The following is a 16,118-nucleotide window of genomic DNA, read 5'->3' as shown; positions in this document are numbered from 1 at the left end:
AGACCACGCGGGCATCGAGAACACGCGGCATCGAGACCACGCGGGCATCGAGAACACGCGGGCCTCGAGAACACACGGGCATAGAGTCTGAGTCTGGTTCTAAAGCAGCTTTCAACACAAAGTGCTTTACAACCATGAAAACATTAGAGCTGGAGAAACTGGATGCTGAAGGACCTGGGCTCACCTGAGGATCAGCACTAAAGGGGTTTGTCGTTTAGTTTTACTTGGATGAATTAGGGTTCATGTCTGGAGTTATGAATGTCAGGTGTAGGGATGGGTATCGAGAACCGGTACTAAGTCAGTACCGGTACCTGATTGGACGGTATTGGTACCGTCAAGCCGCTGGACAAACGGTGCTGCTATCGGTATATGAATTACGCTACTTCCTTAGTTTAAACAATTCTGGTTGGTTGGGAACCCTCATCCCGTGTGACGTATCCGGTGAGTACCACTCTGATTGGCCACTGTGAATGCCACTCGTCATCTCTCCTAACAGCGCTCTTATTATTGTGAGACTCCCGGGGGCAGACGCAACATCTTGCTAGAAACAGCGTCTCAAGGCTTCTTAACATTTAACAACATATTAATGATACATACCCACTTAACGGGAAAAACAGACGATATTAATCATTTGACCTAGAACAGAACAGAAGTCCAACACCAAGTCTAAATCAACACTTAGCAAAACGGGCTAACGGGGCTAACAGGGCTAACGGCTACTTTAGCACATAACTGGCAAAAGCGATCTTTTCTACGTCATTTTATCTGCACAAACAACATATCACATGAAAGCTGATTCCATTGGTGTAAGTCTCATCACTGTACGACCAAAACTCACTGAACTAGCAGCCAGGAGAGAGCAAGACAACATCTTCACTTTACGTAGCCATGACGATAGTTATGTCTTACCGTTGCTGTTTTGTGATCAAAAGTTGTGTTTAAGGGCATAAAAACAGTTAATCCGATGTCTCTGTGTAACTTTAAAATGATTACTGATAATCCATCATTACAATTATAAATAATAAACGCAATATAATGGTTAGCCAACCGGAGCTTCCGGTTTAGGAGGTGCGCATGAGCTTCTCGTTTTAACTGAATAATGGTCATGTTTACATGGATTTATGAACTGCCCCTAATTACCGCCCCCCTTCCAGAGACACACTGTCAAACACACTCATACCTGCTTGGTATGACAATGAAAAAGTTACATTAAATGATAAATAACAAATAAATTACAATAAAATGACTGTTGTTTAATCTTCACATCTTGTAATCATGTCTATAATTTTGAGCACCAAATTATTGAAAGGTATCGAAAAATACCGGTATCGATAAGCAGTATCGGTATCGATAAAATCCTAACGATACCATCCCTAGTCAGGAGTAATAGCGTTCGAGATAAATGTTTGAATGGAGTTTCTGCGATTTGGAATGTGGGACAAGAAGAGAAGCAAAAAACATTTACTGCCGCCCCCCCACACCAAATTAGTGTGGGGGGGTGGCAGGTGTTTCTGAGGTGTTTCTCACCTGGCGTTTGACGGCGGCCAGCAGGCAGGCGGGGCCCCCGGGCCTCAGGACCCCCGTGGTGAGGGCCTGGCAGCCTTTGGTCTCTGGCATCTTGATGTCGAAGGCCTCGGCCCCCTCCAGCGCCCCCCAGTGGTGAAGGTGGACGTGGCGGCTCCGCCCGCACAGCAGAACCAGGATCTGCTCCTGAGGGATCAGGTCTATCTGATGGACCCTCTTACTGTCTGTGGCCCGGACGATCACTGAGGGGGTTCACATTACATCTCATTACATGACATCACATCACATTACATCACATTACATCACATGACATCACATCACATGACATGACATCACATCACATTACATCACATTACATCACATGACATCACATCACATGACATGACATCACATCACATTACATCACATCACATGACATCACATGACATCACATCTCATCACATGACATCACATGACATCACATCACATCACATCACATGACATCACATGACATCACATCTCATCACATGACATCACATGACATCACATCACATGACATCACATGACATCACATCACATTACATCACATCACATGACATCACATGACATCACATCTCATCACATGACATCACATGACATCACATCACATCACATCACATCACATCTCATTACATGACATCACATCACATGACATCACATGACATCACATCACATCTCATGACATCACATCACATGACATCACATGACATCACATCACATCTCATTACATTTAGCTGGTGCTTCAGGTGTATCATGATAAAATACTGAACAGCAGGAAGTCACGTTCAGTTCCACTAACTACTCCTCTTCCGGTACACAGACTCTCACTTCCTCAGGTGATCTCAGGTGATCTCCCTCATATCACACTCTCATTACACATGCACTGTTTGTGTAGCAATACTGCCATCTGCTGGCCATCCTCTGAAACTGGTGACCGACAATATTTAAACAATATAACTCGCAAACCTTTGTTCCCATGAACACGTAGAACATTTCACTGGGTGTGTAAACCCATCCAGATACAGAACTACAGCTTCCTTACACACCTGTGTGAATGCTACAGAAGAGAGACTTCCTGTCTGTCTGTTAACTTATCTGTCTGCCTCCTCAGCAGCGGTGTGTTATACAGTACAGCAGGCTCAATACAGCACCAAGTAATCATCTCTGAACCTGTCTGTCTCTCACCGTCTCTGGTGACTTCCACCACAAACAGCCCGTCTTCGGTTCCCAGGACGATCCTCTCCTTATCTGCAGACAGACAGGTGTTAGTGTATCTGCAGACAGACAGGTGTTGGTGTATCTGACAGACAGGTGTTAGTGTATCTGCAGACGGACAAGTGTTGGTGTATCTGACGGACAGGTGTTAGTGTATCTGACAGACAGGTGTATCTGACAGACAGGTGTTGGTGTATCTGCAGACGGACAGGTGATGGTGTATCTGCAGACGGACAGGTGTTGGTGTATTTGACGGACAGGTGTTAGTGTATCTGCAGACAGGTGTTGGTGTATCGACAGACAGACAGGTGTTAGTGTATCTGCAGACAGGTGTTAGTGTATCTGCAGACGGACAGGTGTTGGTGTATTTGACGGACAGGTGTTAGTGTATCTGCAGACAGGTGTTAGTGTATCTGCAGACAGACAGGTGTTAGTGTATCTGCAGACAGGTGTTGGTGTATCGACAGACAGACAGGTGTTAGTGTATCTGCAGACAGGTGTTGGTGTATCGACAGACAGACAGGTGTTGGTGTATCTGACAGACAGGTGTTAGTGTATCTGCAGACAGACAGGTGTTGGTGTATCTGACAGACAGACAGACAGGTGTTAGTGTATCTGCAGACAGACAGGTGTTAGTGTATCTGACAGACAGACAGACAGGTGTTAGTGTATCTGCAGACAGACAGGTGTTGGTGTATCTGACAGACAGACAGACAGGTGTTATTGTATCTGCAGACAGACAGGTGTTAGTGTATCTACAGACAGACAGGTGTTGGTGTATCTGACAGACAGACAGACAGGTGTTAGTGTATCTGACAGACAGACAGACAGGTGTTATTGTATCTGCAGACAGACAGGTGTTAGTGTATCTACAGACAGACAGGTGTTGGTGTATCTGACAGACAGACAGACAGGTGTTAGTGTATCTGCAGACAGACAGGTGTTGGTGTATCTGACAGACAGACAGACAGGTGTTATTGTATCTGCAGACAGACAGGTGTTAGTGTATCTACAGACAGACAGGTGTTGGTGTATCAGACAGACAGACAGACAGGTGTTAGTGTATCTGACAGACAGACAGACAGGTGTTATTGTATCTGCAGACAGACAGGTGTTAGTGTATCTACAGACAGACAGGTGTTGGTGTATCTGACAGACAGACAGACAGGTGTTATTGTATCTGCAGACAGACAGGTGTTAGTGTATCTGCAGACAGACAGGTGTTGGTGTATCTGCAGACAGACAGGTGTTGGTGTATCTGCAGACAGACAGGTGTTAATATATCTGACAGACAGGTGTTGGTGTATCTGACAGACAGACAGACAGACAGGTGTTAGTGTATCTGCAGACAGACAGGTGTTGGTGTATCTCCAGACAGACAGGTGTTAGTGTATCTGCAGACAGACAGGTGTTGGTGTATCTGCAGACAGGTGTTAGTGTATCTGCAGACAGACAGACAGGTGTTGGTGTATCTGCAGACAGACAGGTGTTGGTGTATCTGCAGACAGACAGGTGTTGGTGTATCTGCAGACAGGTGTTAGTGTATCTGCAGACAGACAGACAGGTGTTAGTGTATCTGCAGACAGACAGGTGTTGGTGTATCTGCAGACAGACAGGTGTTGGTGTATCTGCAGACAGACAGACAGGTGTTGGTGTATCTGCAGACAGACAGGTGTTGGTGTATCTGCAGACAGACAGGTGTTAGTGTATCTGCAGACAGACAGGTGTTGGTGTATCTGCAGACAGACAGGTGTTGGTGTATCTGACAGACAGACAGACAGACAGACAGGTGTTAGTGTATCTGCAGACAGACAGGTGTTGGTGTATCTGCAGACAGACAGGTGTTGGTGTATCTGACAGACAGACAGACAGACGGACAGGTGTTAGTGTATCTGCAGACAGTCAGGTGTTGGTGTATCTCCAGACAGACAGGTGTTGGTGTATCTGACAGACAGGTGTTAGTGTATCTCCAGACAGACAGGTGTTGGTGTATCTGACAGACAGGTGTTGGTGTATCTGCAGACAGACAGGTGTTGGTGTATCTGACAGACAGACAGACAGGTGTTGGTGTATCTGCAGACAGACAGGTGTTGGTGTATCTGCAGACAGACAGGTGTTGGTGTATCTGCAGACAGACAGGTGTTGGTGTATCTGACAGACAGGTGTTGGTATATCTGCAGACAGACAGGTGTTGGTGTATCTGACAGACAGGTGATGGTGTATCTGACAGACAGACAGGTGTTGGTGTATCTGACAGACAGGTGTTGGTATATCTGCAGACAGACAGGTGTTGGTGTATCTGACAGACAGACAGACAGGTGTTGGTGTATCAGACAGACAGGTGTTGGTGTATCTGCAGACAGACAGGTGTTGGTGTATCTGACAGACAGACAGACAGGTGTTGGTGTATCTGACAGACAGACAGACAGGTGTTGGTGTATCTGACAGACAGACAGACAGGTGTTTGTGTATCTGACAGACAGACAGACAGGTGTTGGTGTATCTGCAGACAGACAGGTGTTGGTGTATCTGCAGACAGACAGGTGTTGGTGTATCTGCAGACAGACAGGTGTTAGTGTATCTGCAGACAGACAGGTGTTGGTGTATCTGCAGACAGACAGGTGTTGGTGTATCTGACAGACAGACAGACAGACAGACAGGTGTTAGTGTATCTGCAGACAGACAGGTGTTGGTGTATCTGCAGACAGACAGGTGTTGGTGTATCTGACAGACAGACAGACAGACGGACAGGTGTTAGTGTATCTGCAGACAGACAGGTGTTGGTGTATCTCCAGACAGACAGGTGTTGGTGTATCTGACAGACAGACAGGTGTTGGTGTATCTGACAGACAGGTGTTGGTGTATCTGCAGACAGACAGGTGTTAGTGTATCTCCAGACAGACAGGTGTTGGTGTATCTGACAGACAGGTGTTGGTGTATCTGCAGACAGACAGGTGTTGGTGTATCTGACAGACAGACAGACAGGTGTTGGTGTATCTGCAGACAGACAGGTGTTGGTGTATCTGCAGACAGACAGGTGTTGGTGTATCTGCAGACAGACAGGTGTTGGTGTATCTGACAGACAGGTGTTGGTATATCTGCAGACAGACAGGTGTTGGTGTATCTGACAGACAGGTGATGGTGTATCTGACAGACAGACAGGTGTTGGTGTATCTGACAGACAGGTGTTGGTATATCTGCAGACAGACAGGTGTTGGTGTATCTGACAGACAGACAGACAGGTGTTGGTGTATCAGACAGACAGGTGTTGGTGTATCTGCAGACAGACAGGTGTTGGTGTATCTGACAGACAGACAGACAGACAGGTGTTGGTGTATCTGACAGACAGACAGACAGGTGTTGGTGTATCTGACAGACAGACAGACAGGTGTTGGTGTATCTGACAGACAGACAGACAGGTGTTGGTGTATCTGCAGACAGACAGGTGTTGGTGTATCTGACAGACAGACAGGTGTTGGTGTATCTGACAGACAGGTGTTGGTGTATCTGCAGACAGACAGGTGTTGGTGTATCTGACAGACAGGTGATGGTGTATCAGACAGACAGGTGTTGGTGTATCTGCAGACAGACAGACAGGTGTTGGTGTATCTGCAGACAGACAGGTGTTAGTGTATCTGCAGACAGACAGGTGTTGGTGTATCTGCAGACAGACAGGTGTTGGTAACTCTCAGGGGGTTTCTGACCGAGCACAGCTGCAGACAGCGTGGTCTTGATGATGGGCAGCGAGGCGTCGTAGGCCTCATGCAGCACGTGGACCTGTCGGTTCTTCAGCTGGTTCTTGGTGAGGATGCTCTGCAGACCCTCCAGGATCCGGACCCACTTCCTCTTCTCTACCTCGCTCTCCGCCAGCAGCAGCAGAGACACAGAGGACAGCTGAGAGACCAGCTGCGAGGACGTCACCTGAGCAGGAGCACAACAAATACAGGGGTCACATGGGGGTCAGAGAGTAACCCGGGGGGGGTGGGCAGAGAGGATGGGGTTTCCTACCCTGAAGATGCAGGGAATGTCCTTCCTGGTGGCGTGGATCACATCTGACGCCAAGACCGAGCTGACGGAGAACTCCTCCTCTCTGGAGACGACAGGACAGTATGTTGTATATCAGAAAACTCTTCAAGTCCCCCAGAATAAAATGTGCAGCAGCTTTTATTCACGACAGACTGTCTTTTAAAATCTCAAAACAGTACACAACACTCTTCCCCAAGCTGAACCCTCTTCAAAGACCTCTGCATTTCAAGGTGCTCCAGACTGCCAGCGGATCCTGAACCCTTGAAGCTCTTTGGGGTTACCTGAGATCCAGCACCAGACTGGGTCAGGTTAGGTGGGGTTACCTGAGATCCAGCACCAGACTGGGTCAGGTTAGGTGGGGTTACCTGAGATCCAGCACCAGACTGGGTCAGGCTAGGTGGGGTTACCTGAGATCCAGCACCAGACTGGCCACCACCCCTGGCTGCGGGGTCTTTCCCTCTGGGACGTCGTACAGGAACAGTTTGCAGTCAGAGACCAGAGCGAAGGCTCGCTGCCAGCCTTTCTTCACCCCGCTGGGCTTTGGGATCTGATGGAGATGAATGTCAATCAATCACAGTTATTAATAACCTTGACGTAGGCCCTGTAGGCAGTGCCCCCCCCCCCCCATGACGTAGCCCCTGTAGGCAGTTCCCCCCCATGACTCACCATGACGTAGCCCCTATAGACAGTGCCCCCCCATGACGTAGCCCCTGTAGGCAGTCCCCCCCCCACCCATGACTCACCCTGACGTAGGCCCTGTAGGCAGTTCCCCCCCCATGACGTAGCCCCTGTAGACAGTTCCCCCCCATGACTCACCATGACGTAGCCCCTATAGACAGTGCCCCCCCATGACGTAGCCCCTATAGACAGTGCCCCCCCCCCCCCATGACTCACCCTGACGTAGCCTCTGTAGGCAGTGCCTCCTCCCCAATGACTCACCCTGACGTAGCCCCTGTAGTCAGTGCCCCCCCATGACTCACCCTGGCGTAGCCCCTGTAGGCAGTGCCCTCCCCCATGACTCACCCTGACGTAGGCCCTGTAGGCAGTGCCCCCCCCCATGACTCACCCTGGCGTAGCCCCTGTAGGCAGTGCCCTCCCCATGACTCACCCTGGCGTAGCCCCTGTAGGCAGTGCCCTCCCCATGACTCACCCTGGCGTAGCCCCTGTAGGCAGTGCCCTCCCTCATGACTCACCCTGACGTAGCCCCTGTAGTCAGTGCCCCCCCCATGACTCACCCTGGCGTAGCCCCTGTAGGCAGTGCCCTCCCTCATGACTCACCCTGGCGTAGCCCCTGTAGGCAGTGCCCTCCCTCATTACTCACCCTGACGTAGACCCTGTAGGCAGTGCCCTCCCTCATTACTCACCCTGACGTAGACCCTGTAGGCAGTGCCCCCCCCCATGACTCAACCTGGCGTAGCCCCTGTAGGCAGTGCCCTCCCTCATTACTCACCCTGACGTAGACCCTGTAGGCAGTGCCCTCCCTCATGACTCACCCTGACGTAGACCCTGTAGGCAGTGCCCTCCCTCATGACTCACCCTGACGTAGACCCTGTAGGCAGTGCCCTCCCTCATGACTCACCCTGACGTAGACCCTGTAGGCAGTGCCCTCCCTCATTACTCACCCTGACGTAGACCCTGTAGGCCAGGGGTGTCAAACTCAATTTCATCGCGGGCCACATTCGCATTATGGTTGCACTCAAAGGGCCGGTTGTAACTTTAAGACTACATAAAAATACATATATAAAAATGTAATATATATAAAATAATGTATTACATTGGATTATTATCGGATAGGGTAATAACTTCCTAATTAACTACATCTGAAAGCAGAAGTCTAGCAAATAATTGCAAGTCTCTTCAGTGAGAATGTCACAAAATGATTTAAAAAGAAAAGCCAAATTCTGGAAAAAAAGTCAAATTCTGAGAAAAAAAGCCATATTTTGAAGGAAAAAAGTCAAATTCTGAGAAGCATTGTGCTCCAGGTATGGGCAACGAGCTTCTGTAAAGCGGCAAGTAACATTATAATAAACATATCATATTTTTTTCAAGCTCTTGTGGGGTCACATAAAATGAAGACGCGGGCCGGATTTGGCCCCCGGGACCTTGAGTTTGACAGCCCTGCTGTAGGCAGTTTCCCCCCCCATGACTCACCCTGACGTAGCCCCTGTAGGCAGTGCTCCCTTCCATGACTCACCCTGACGTAGCCCCTGTAGGCAGTGCTCCCTTCAATGACTCACCCTGACGTAGCCCCTGTAGGCAGTGCTCCCTTCCATGACTCACCCTGGCGTAGCCCCTGTAGGCAGTGCTCCCTTCCAATGACTCACCCTGACGTAGCCCCTGTAGGCAGTGCTCCCTTCCATGACTCACCCTGACGTAGCCCCTGTAGGCAGTGCTCCCTTCAATGACTCACCCTGACGTAGCCCCTGTAGGCAGTGCTCCCTTCCATGACTCACCCTGGCGTAGCCCCTGTAGGCAGTGCTCCCTTCCAATGACTCACCCTGACGTAGCCCCTGTAGGCAGTGCTCCCTTCAATGACTCACCCTGACGTAGCCCCTGTAGGCAGTGCTCCCTTCCATGACTCACCCTGACGTAGCCCCTGTAGGCAGTGCTCCCTTCCAATGACTCACCCTGACGTAGCCCCTGTAGGCAGTGCTCCCTTCCATGACTCACCCTGACGTAGCCCCTGTAGGCAGTGCTCCCTTCCATGACTCACCCTGACGTAGCCCCTGTAGGCAGTGCTCCCTTCCATGACTCACCCTGACGTAGCCCCTGTAGGCAGTGCTCCCTTCCATGACTCACCCTGACATAGCCCCTGTAGGCGGTGCCGATGCCCCTCTGGACATCGATGCCTGCCGGCCTCTTGGCCTGTTCGGCTGGGATTGGACAGAGCGGGGGGGCCTGGTCCTTGCAGGAGGCGTGGCAGACGAAGGAACAAACTGAGGGAGACAGGAAGTGTTAATGAGAGACAGGAAGTCTTAATGTTACAATTGAGGTACAGGGTCCCTCAGTAAGACTGAAGCCCTACAGAGTGTAGGCCTTTTTGCACCAGTCAACCCTCAAACTAAATCCAGGTCCCATATCTAAAGTTAGAGGGTCTGGACCAGGTTTATCTGCAGTGATCTTCAGGTGTACCTTCACAGGCGAATCCCTGTCGGATGAGTCCCACCATCAGCGAGGTGCAGTGGGTGCACTGGGTTGGACTGGAGAAGGTCTTGATGCTCAACTGGTGAGCTTTGGGCTGTAAACACATCAAAGTGTATTTAGAAAACCAAGATCACAAAGTACATCGGTATCAGTGCGTCTCTGGGATCCACTAACGGATTCTAAGATCCACTGACGATTCTTGGATCAACTGACGGACCAGGTTGATTGTTTACCTTTGGTATGGTCAGTGAGCTCTGGGTGGGGGGGATGGGGCTCACTGGGACTGATGCCGGTCTCACTTCCTGCGGACATCGATCATATTGCATCTCACATATCTGTTATCACAACAAGCATCTATTTCACTGTTCAGCATTTCAGCGTACATTCAACCTTTAGCTCATCTTAGTCTATTAGACATGTACGTAGGTATACACACAATAACAAACACACTGACACACACACACACTAACACACAAACACACTCAGTGAGACTGACCTCGGTGCAGGGCGATGGGGGTGTGGCCTCTGGTTTCAGGGGGGGGGACTCAAAGTCGGCGGTCTACAGGTCAAAGAGACACGTTAACAACAGCAGGGGTTAGCTTGTGCTAACGGCATCGGACAGCTAGCTGCCCCAGAGGATTGTGGGTGACTCAGGTCTTCCAGGAGAGCCAGCAGCAAGGAGGCTGAGCTAACTGACCAACATACACACCTGAGTGACATCATCGTCAAATCAAACTGTATGTAAACTTATATTTCAAGTAAAAACAGGATGCAGAATACAAGGAAGCAGGTGAGACAGACAGAAAGACAGATAGGTGACTCACTCTGAAGGTGAGGTCCGGGGCCAGAGGAGAAGTGTTGAAATATTCAAAGATAGAGTCCTGGAAGTCAGGCAGCTTCAGACCTGCAAAAAGAAGGGTCTATCTGTTATTAAGGAGAGACCTGAAAACCTGAGAGAACAGGTGGCAATGAGGGAATAGGTGGACTTGAGGGGATAGGTGGACCTGAGGGGATAGGTGGACCTGAGGGGATAGGTGGACCTGAGGGAAAAGGTGGACCTGAGGGAATAGGTGGACCTGAGGGAAAAGGTGGACCTGAGGGAATAGGTGGATAGAGGGGATAGGTGGACCTGAGGGGATAGGTGGACCTGAGGGAAAAGGTGGACCTGAGGGAAAAGGTGGACCTGAGGGAAAAGGTGGTTCTGAGGGAAAAGGTGGTTCTGAGGGAATAGGTGGACCTCAGGGAAGAGGTGGACCTGAGGGACCAGGTGGTTCTGAGGGAAGAGGTGGCTCTGAGGGAAGAGGTGAATTTGAGGGTAGAGGTGAACAGGTGGCTCTGAGGGAACAGGTGGCTCTGAGGGAACAGGTGGACCTGAGGGAATAGATGAACCTAAGGGAAGAGGTGACCTTAAGGGAAGAGGTGGACTTGGGGGAACAGGTTGCTCTGAGGGAATAGGTGGACCTGAGGGAAGAGGTGAACTTAAGGGAAGAGGTGGCTCTGAGGGAAGAGGTGAACTTGAGGGACCAGGTGGTTCTGAGAGAATAGGTGGCTCTGAGGGAACAGGTGGACCTGAGGGAACAGGTGGACCTGAGGGAACAGGTGGACCTGAGGGAATAGATGAACCTAAGGGAAGAGTTGAACTTGAGGGAAGAGGTGGACTTGAGGGAAGAGGTGGTTCTGAGGTAAGAGGTGAACTTGAGGGTAGAGGTGGACCTGAGGGACCAGGTGGCTCTGAGGGAAGAGGTGGACTTGAAGGAAGAGGTGGACCTGAGGGAACATGTGGACCTGAGGGACCAGGTGGCTCTGAGGGAATAGGTGGACTTGAGGGAAGAGGTGGACTTGAAGGAAGAGGTGGACCGAGGTGGACCTGAGGGAACATGTGGACCTGAGGGACCAGGTGGCTCTGAGGGAATAGGTGGACTTGAGGGAAGAGGTGGACTTGAGGGAAAAGGTGGACCTGAGGGAAAAGGTGGTTCTGAGGGAAGAGGTGGACCTGAGGGAACAGGTGGACCTGAGGGAAGAGGTGGAACTGAGGGAACAGGTGGACCAGAGGGTAGAGGTGGACCTGAGGGAACAGGTGGACCAGAGGGAATAGATGAACCTAAGGGAAGAGTTGAACTTGAGGGAATAGGTGAACTTGAGGGTAGAAGTGGACCAGAGGGTAGAGGTGGACCTGAGGGAACAGGTGGACCTGAGGGAACAGGTGGACCAGAGGGAAGAGTTGAACTTGAGGGAACAGGTGGCTCTGAGGGAATAGGTGGACTTAAGGGAACAGGTGGCTCTGAGGGAACAGGTGGCTCTGAGGGAACAGGTGGCTCTGAGGGAACAGGTGGCTCTGAGGGAACAGGTGGACCTGAGGGAATAGATTAACCTAAGGGAACAGGTGGACTTAAGGGAAAAGGTGGACCTAAGGGAACAGGTGGCTCTGAAGGAATAGGTTAACTTAAGGGAAGAGGTGGACCTGAGGGTAGAGGTGAACTTGAGGGAACAGGTGGCTCTGAGGGAATAGGTGGACCTGAGGGAATAGGTGGACCTGAGGGAATAGGTGAACCTAAGGGAAGAAGTTAACTTGAGGGGACAGGTGGACCTGAGGGAACAGGTGGCTCTGAGGGAATAGGTGGACTTAAGGGAACAGGTGGACCTGAGGGAATAGATTAACCTAAGGGAAGAGGCGAACTTGAGGGAATAGGTGGACCTGAGGGACCAGGTGGACTTGGGGGCATAGGTGGACCTGAAGGAACAGGTGGCTCTGAGGGAACAGATGGACTTGAGGGAACAGGTGGACCTGAGGGAATAGGTGGCTCTGAGGGAACAGATGGACTTGAGGGAATAGGTGGCTCTGAGGGAACAAGTGGACCTGAGGGAACAGATGGACTTGAGGGAATAGGTGGCTCTGAGGGAATAGGTGGCTCTGAGGGAATAGGTGGACCTGAGGGAACAGATGGACTTGTCTCACCTTTGTCAGAACGAGACACCTCTCTCTTCAGACTCTCTATCTGCTCCGCCATCTCCAGACTCCTCTCTTCAGACTCCTTCAGCTTACTGCAGACAGACACACAAGACAGTTGATACTGTGTCTGTATGTGTCTGTGTGTTAGGGGTTTCACAACTACCAATATGTACTAGTCGACAAGTCTTTCAAAATAGCAGTCGACTAGTTGTTACGTCATAATAAAGACACAGGTGTAAAACTGTATTTTGTATGGCAATTCATACAGTTACATTAAACACTGTAACAAAGCATTTTAATTTGTGTTCCATTCTGTTAGATGGCTTATTAAATTAAAAACAGTAACTGCAGTCACCATTGCAATCTACTGCAAAAACTCTGTTGAGAATGTAAATGCAACGTAAATCCAGTGCGCAACACTTAACTCGCTGTATATCCTGACTGGCTGCATCACGGCCTGGTACGGCAGCTGCACCGCCCTCAATCGTAAAGCTTTACAGAGGGTGGTGAAAACTGCACAGAACATCACCAGGACGGAGCTGCCATCCATGGAGGTCCTTTACTCCCAGCGGCTCAGGAAGAAATCCCTCAGGATTATAAAAGACCCCCATCACCCCAGCCACAAACTGTTCTGTCTGCTGCCGTCTGGCAGGCACTACCGCAGCATCCGGACTGAAACCACCAGACTCAGAGACAGTTTCATCCCACAGGCGATAAGACTGTTAAACACCTGAACTTAGAAACAACATCCATAACATTCATCTGCTACTTAGTCATAATTTATCTATTTCTCTAATCTATAATTCCAATAACTTGCATATAGACTCTTATTTCACTATTTCACTTTTTTAAACAATTTTTCTTTTTGTGTTTACTATCTACTATTTACTTGCACTATATTTTTCTGTTTATCTGTATTATTGTGTTGCACTGTTGGAGGAGCCTGTTACCTAAGATTTTCATCGGCATAACTACTCTGTAGCTATGTTCGTATGACAAAATAAAGAACCTTGAAACCTTGAACCTTGTCACTGTCCTCCTCGATAACGATGTCCACCCTTCCAGGTTTTTTGGTTTGAGTTAAGGAAGACCAAAGCATCAACATGTGAGGGAAGGAGACTTGACCGCTGTCGGGTGACAGTGTTGCCTGCCAGGGAAACCATCCGTTAAATTGGGGTGCTGGTGGCTGGAATAGCCAGGTAGCTACTGGAAAGCTTGGCTAAACAGGGGAAGCGATTCACGTTTTGTGCACACCACTTCAGAGGGTTATCCATTGTGGGGATATGGGGTGTCTGCTGGCAGTAACCCCGTAGCTCTTCCGCGCCACTGTTGACCCGTTTTTTCTTGTTGCTCTCGAAATGAGGTCCAAACAGATGTTCAAAGGGGGGGTGCTAGCGGAGCATGTTCGTGAACTTTTAGCACCAGAGCTAAATTGGAACTGTAGAGCGCATAATCGCGGCGCATTAGATGGGGACCCCTGAATGTCTGACGTGTTTTGCTGGAGCATTTTGCAGGACCTCAGCGCCAAGGTCGGCATCCTCATCTCCCACATTTGCCTCCATTTTGTTCACGACTAGTTGACTAGGGCCTACAGCGCTGAGTAGTGGTAAAGTTAGTCGACTAGTCTAGTGTGTGTGTGTGTGTGTGTGTGTGTGTGTGTGTGTGTGTGTGTGTGTGTGTGTGTGTGTGTGTGTGTGTGTGTGTGTGTACCTATCCAGGCTGATGTTGTTGGCCTTCATTCGTCTCAGTTCCTCCTGGACGAGCTGCTTGGCTTTGATCTCGGCCTCCAGAGCCGACTGCAGCTCCAGCCGAGCGGACATGTCCAGCTTTTGGCTGCGACGCACCTTCCATAGGGGGTCCTGTGGGGGAGGGGCAGGTCATTCAGTAAGCCAGTAACCACGGCAACAACAGCATCAATCAGCTGCTTTAAGACAGCAAGCATGAAGCCATGACACAAGCAAAACATCAACACGATACCATATTATACCTGAAGAACCTGAGAGTTACTGAAGGACATTAGAAGGGCCCTGAGAGTTACTGAAGGACCTTAGAAGGACACTGAGAGTTACTGAAGGACATTAGAAGGACCCTGAGAGTTACTGAAGGATCTTAGAAGGACCCTGAGAGTTACTGAAGGATCTTAGAAGGACCCTGAGAGTTACTGAAGGACCTGAGAGTTATTAAAGGACCTTAGAAAGACCCTGAGAGTTACTGAAGGACCTTAGAAGGACCCTGAGAGTTACTGAAGGACCTTAGAAGGACACTGAGAGTTACTGAAGGACCTTAGAAGGACCCTGAGAGTTACTGAAGGACCTTAGAAGGACCCTGAGAGTTACTGAAGGACCTTAGAAGGACCCTGAGAGTTACTGAAGGACCTTAGAAGGACACTGAGAGTTACTGAAGGACCTTAGAAGGACACAGAGTTACTGAAGGACCTTAGAAAGACCCTGGGAGTTACTGAAGGACCTTAGAAAGACCCTGAGAGTTACTGAAGGACCTTAGAAAGACCCTGAGAGTTACTGAAGGACCTTAGAAGGACACTGAGAGTTACTGAAGGACCTTAGAAGGACACAGAGTTACTGAAGGACCTTAGAAAGACCCTGGGAGTTACTGAAGGACCTTAGAAGGACACTGAGAGTTACTGAAGGACCTTATAAGGACCCTGAGAGTTACTGAAGGACCTTAGAAGGACCCTGAGAGTTACTGAAGGACCTTAGAAGGACCCTGAGAGTTACTGAAGGACCTTAGAAAGACCCTGAGAGTTACTGAAGGACCTTAGAAGGACCCTGGGAGTTACTGAAGGACCCTGAGAGTTACTGAAGGACCTTAGAAAGACCCTGAGAGTTACTGAAGGACCTTAGAAGGACCCTGAGAGTTACTGAAGGACCTTAGAAGGACCCTGAGAGTTACTGAAGGACCTTAGAAGGACCCTGAGAGTTACTGAAGGACCTTAGAAAGACCCTGAGAGTTACTGAAGGACCTTAGAAGGACCCTGGGAGTTACTGAAGGACCCTGAGAGTTACTGAAGGACCTTAGAAAGACCCTGAGAGTTACTGAAGGACCTTAGAAGGACCCTGAGAGTTACTGAAGGACCTTAGAAGGACCCTGAGAGTTACTGAAGGACCCTGAGAGTTACTGAAGGACCTTAGAAGGACCCTGAGAGTTACCGACACACCCTAAGAGTTACTGAAGGACCTTAGAAGGACCCTGAGAGTTACCGACACACCCTAAGAGTTACTGA

At 49.6% G+C, this 16,118-nt stretch overlaps 1 protein-coding gene across 1 annotated transcript in view; it reads right to left on the bottom strand.

Annotated features, from left to right (window-relative positions):
* The window catches only part of cdc42bpb (CDC42 binding protein kinase beta (DMPK-like)), a 50,254-nt gene that overhangs the window by 8,715 nt on the left and 25,421 nt on the right, over window positions 1-16,118 (bottom strand). The window contains 12 exon segments of the mRNA XM_079642147.1: window positions 1,528-1,766; window positions 2,728-2,790; window positions 6,462-6,678; window positions 6,766-6,847; window positions 7,191-7,330; window positions 9,583-9,719; window positions 9,916-10,021; window positions 10,161-10,229; window positions 10,424-10,486; window positions 10,752-10,831; window positions 12,884-12,969; window positions 14,588-14,736. Of these exon segments, the coding sequence (XP_079498273.1) occupies window positions 1,528-1,766; window positions 2,728-2,790; window positions 6,462-6,678; window positions 6,766-6,847; window positions 7,191-7,330; window positions 9,583-9,719; window positions 9,916-10,021; window positions 10,161-10,229; window positions 10,424-10,486; window positions 10,752-10,831; window positions 12,884-12,969; window positions 14,588-14,736 (1,431 nt within the window).

The sequence above is a fragment of the Notothenia rossii genome (genome assembly GCF_949606895.1).
Source record: "Notothenia rossii genome assembly, chromosome: 8".
Classification (NCBI taxonomy): Eukaryota; Metazoa; Chordata; class Actinopteri; order Perciformes; family Nototheniidae; genus Notothenia; species Notothenia rossii.
The sequence above is the reverse complement of the archived record's forward strand: the minus strand, read 5'-3'. Positions and strand labels throughout refer to the sequence as shown.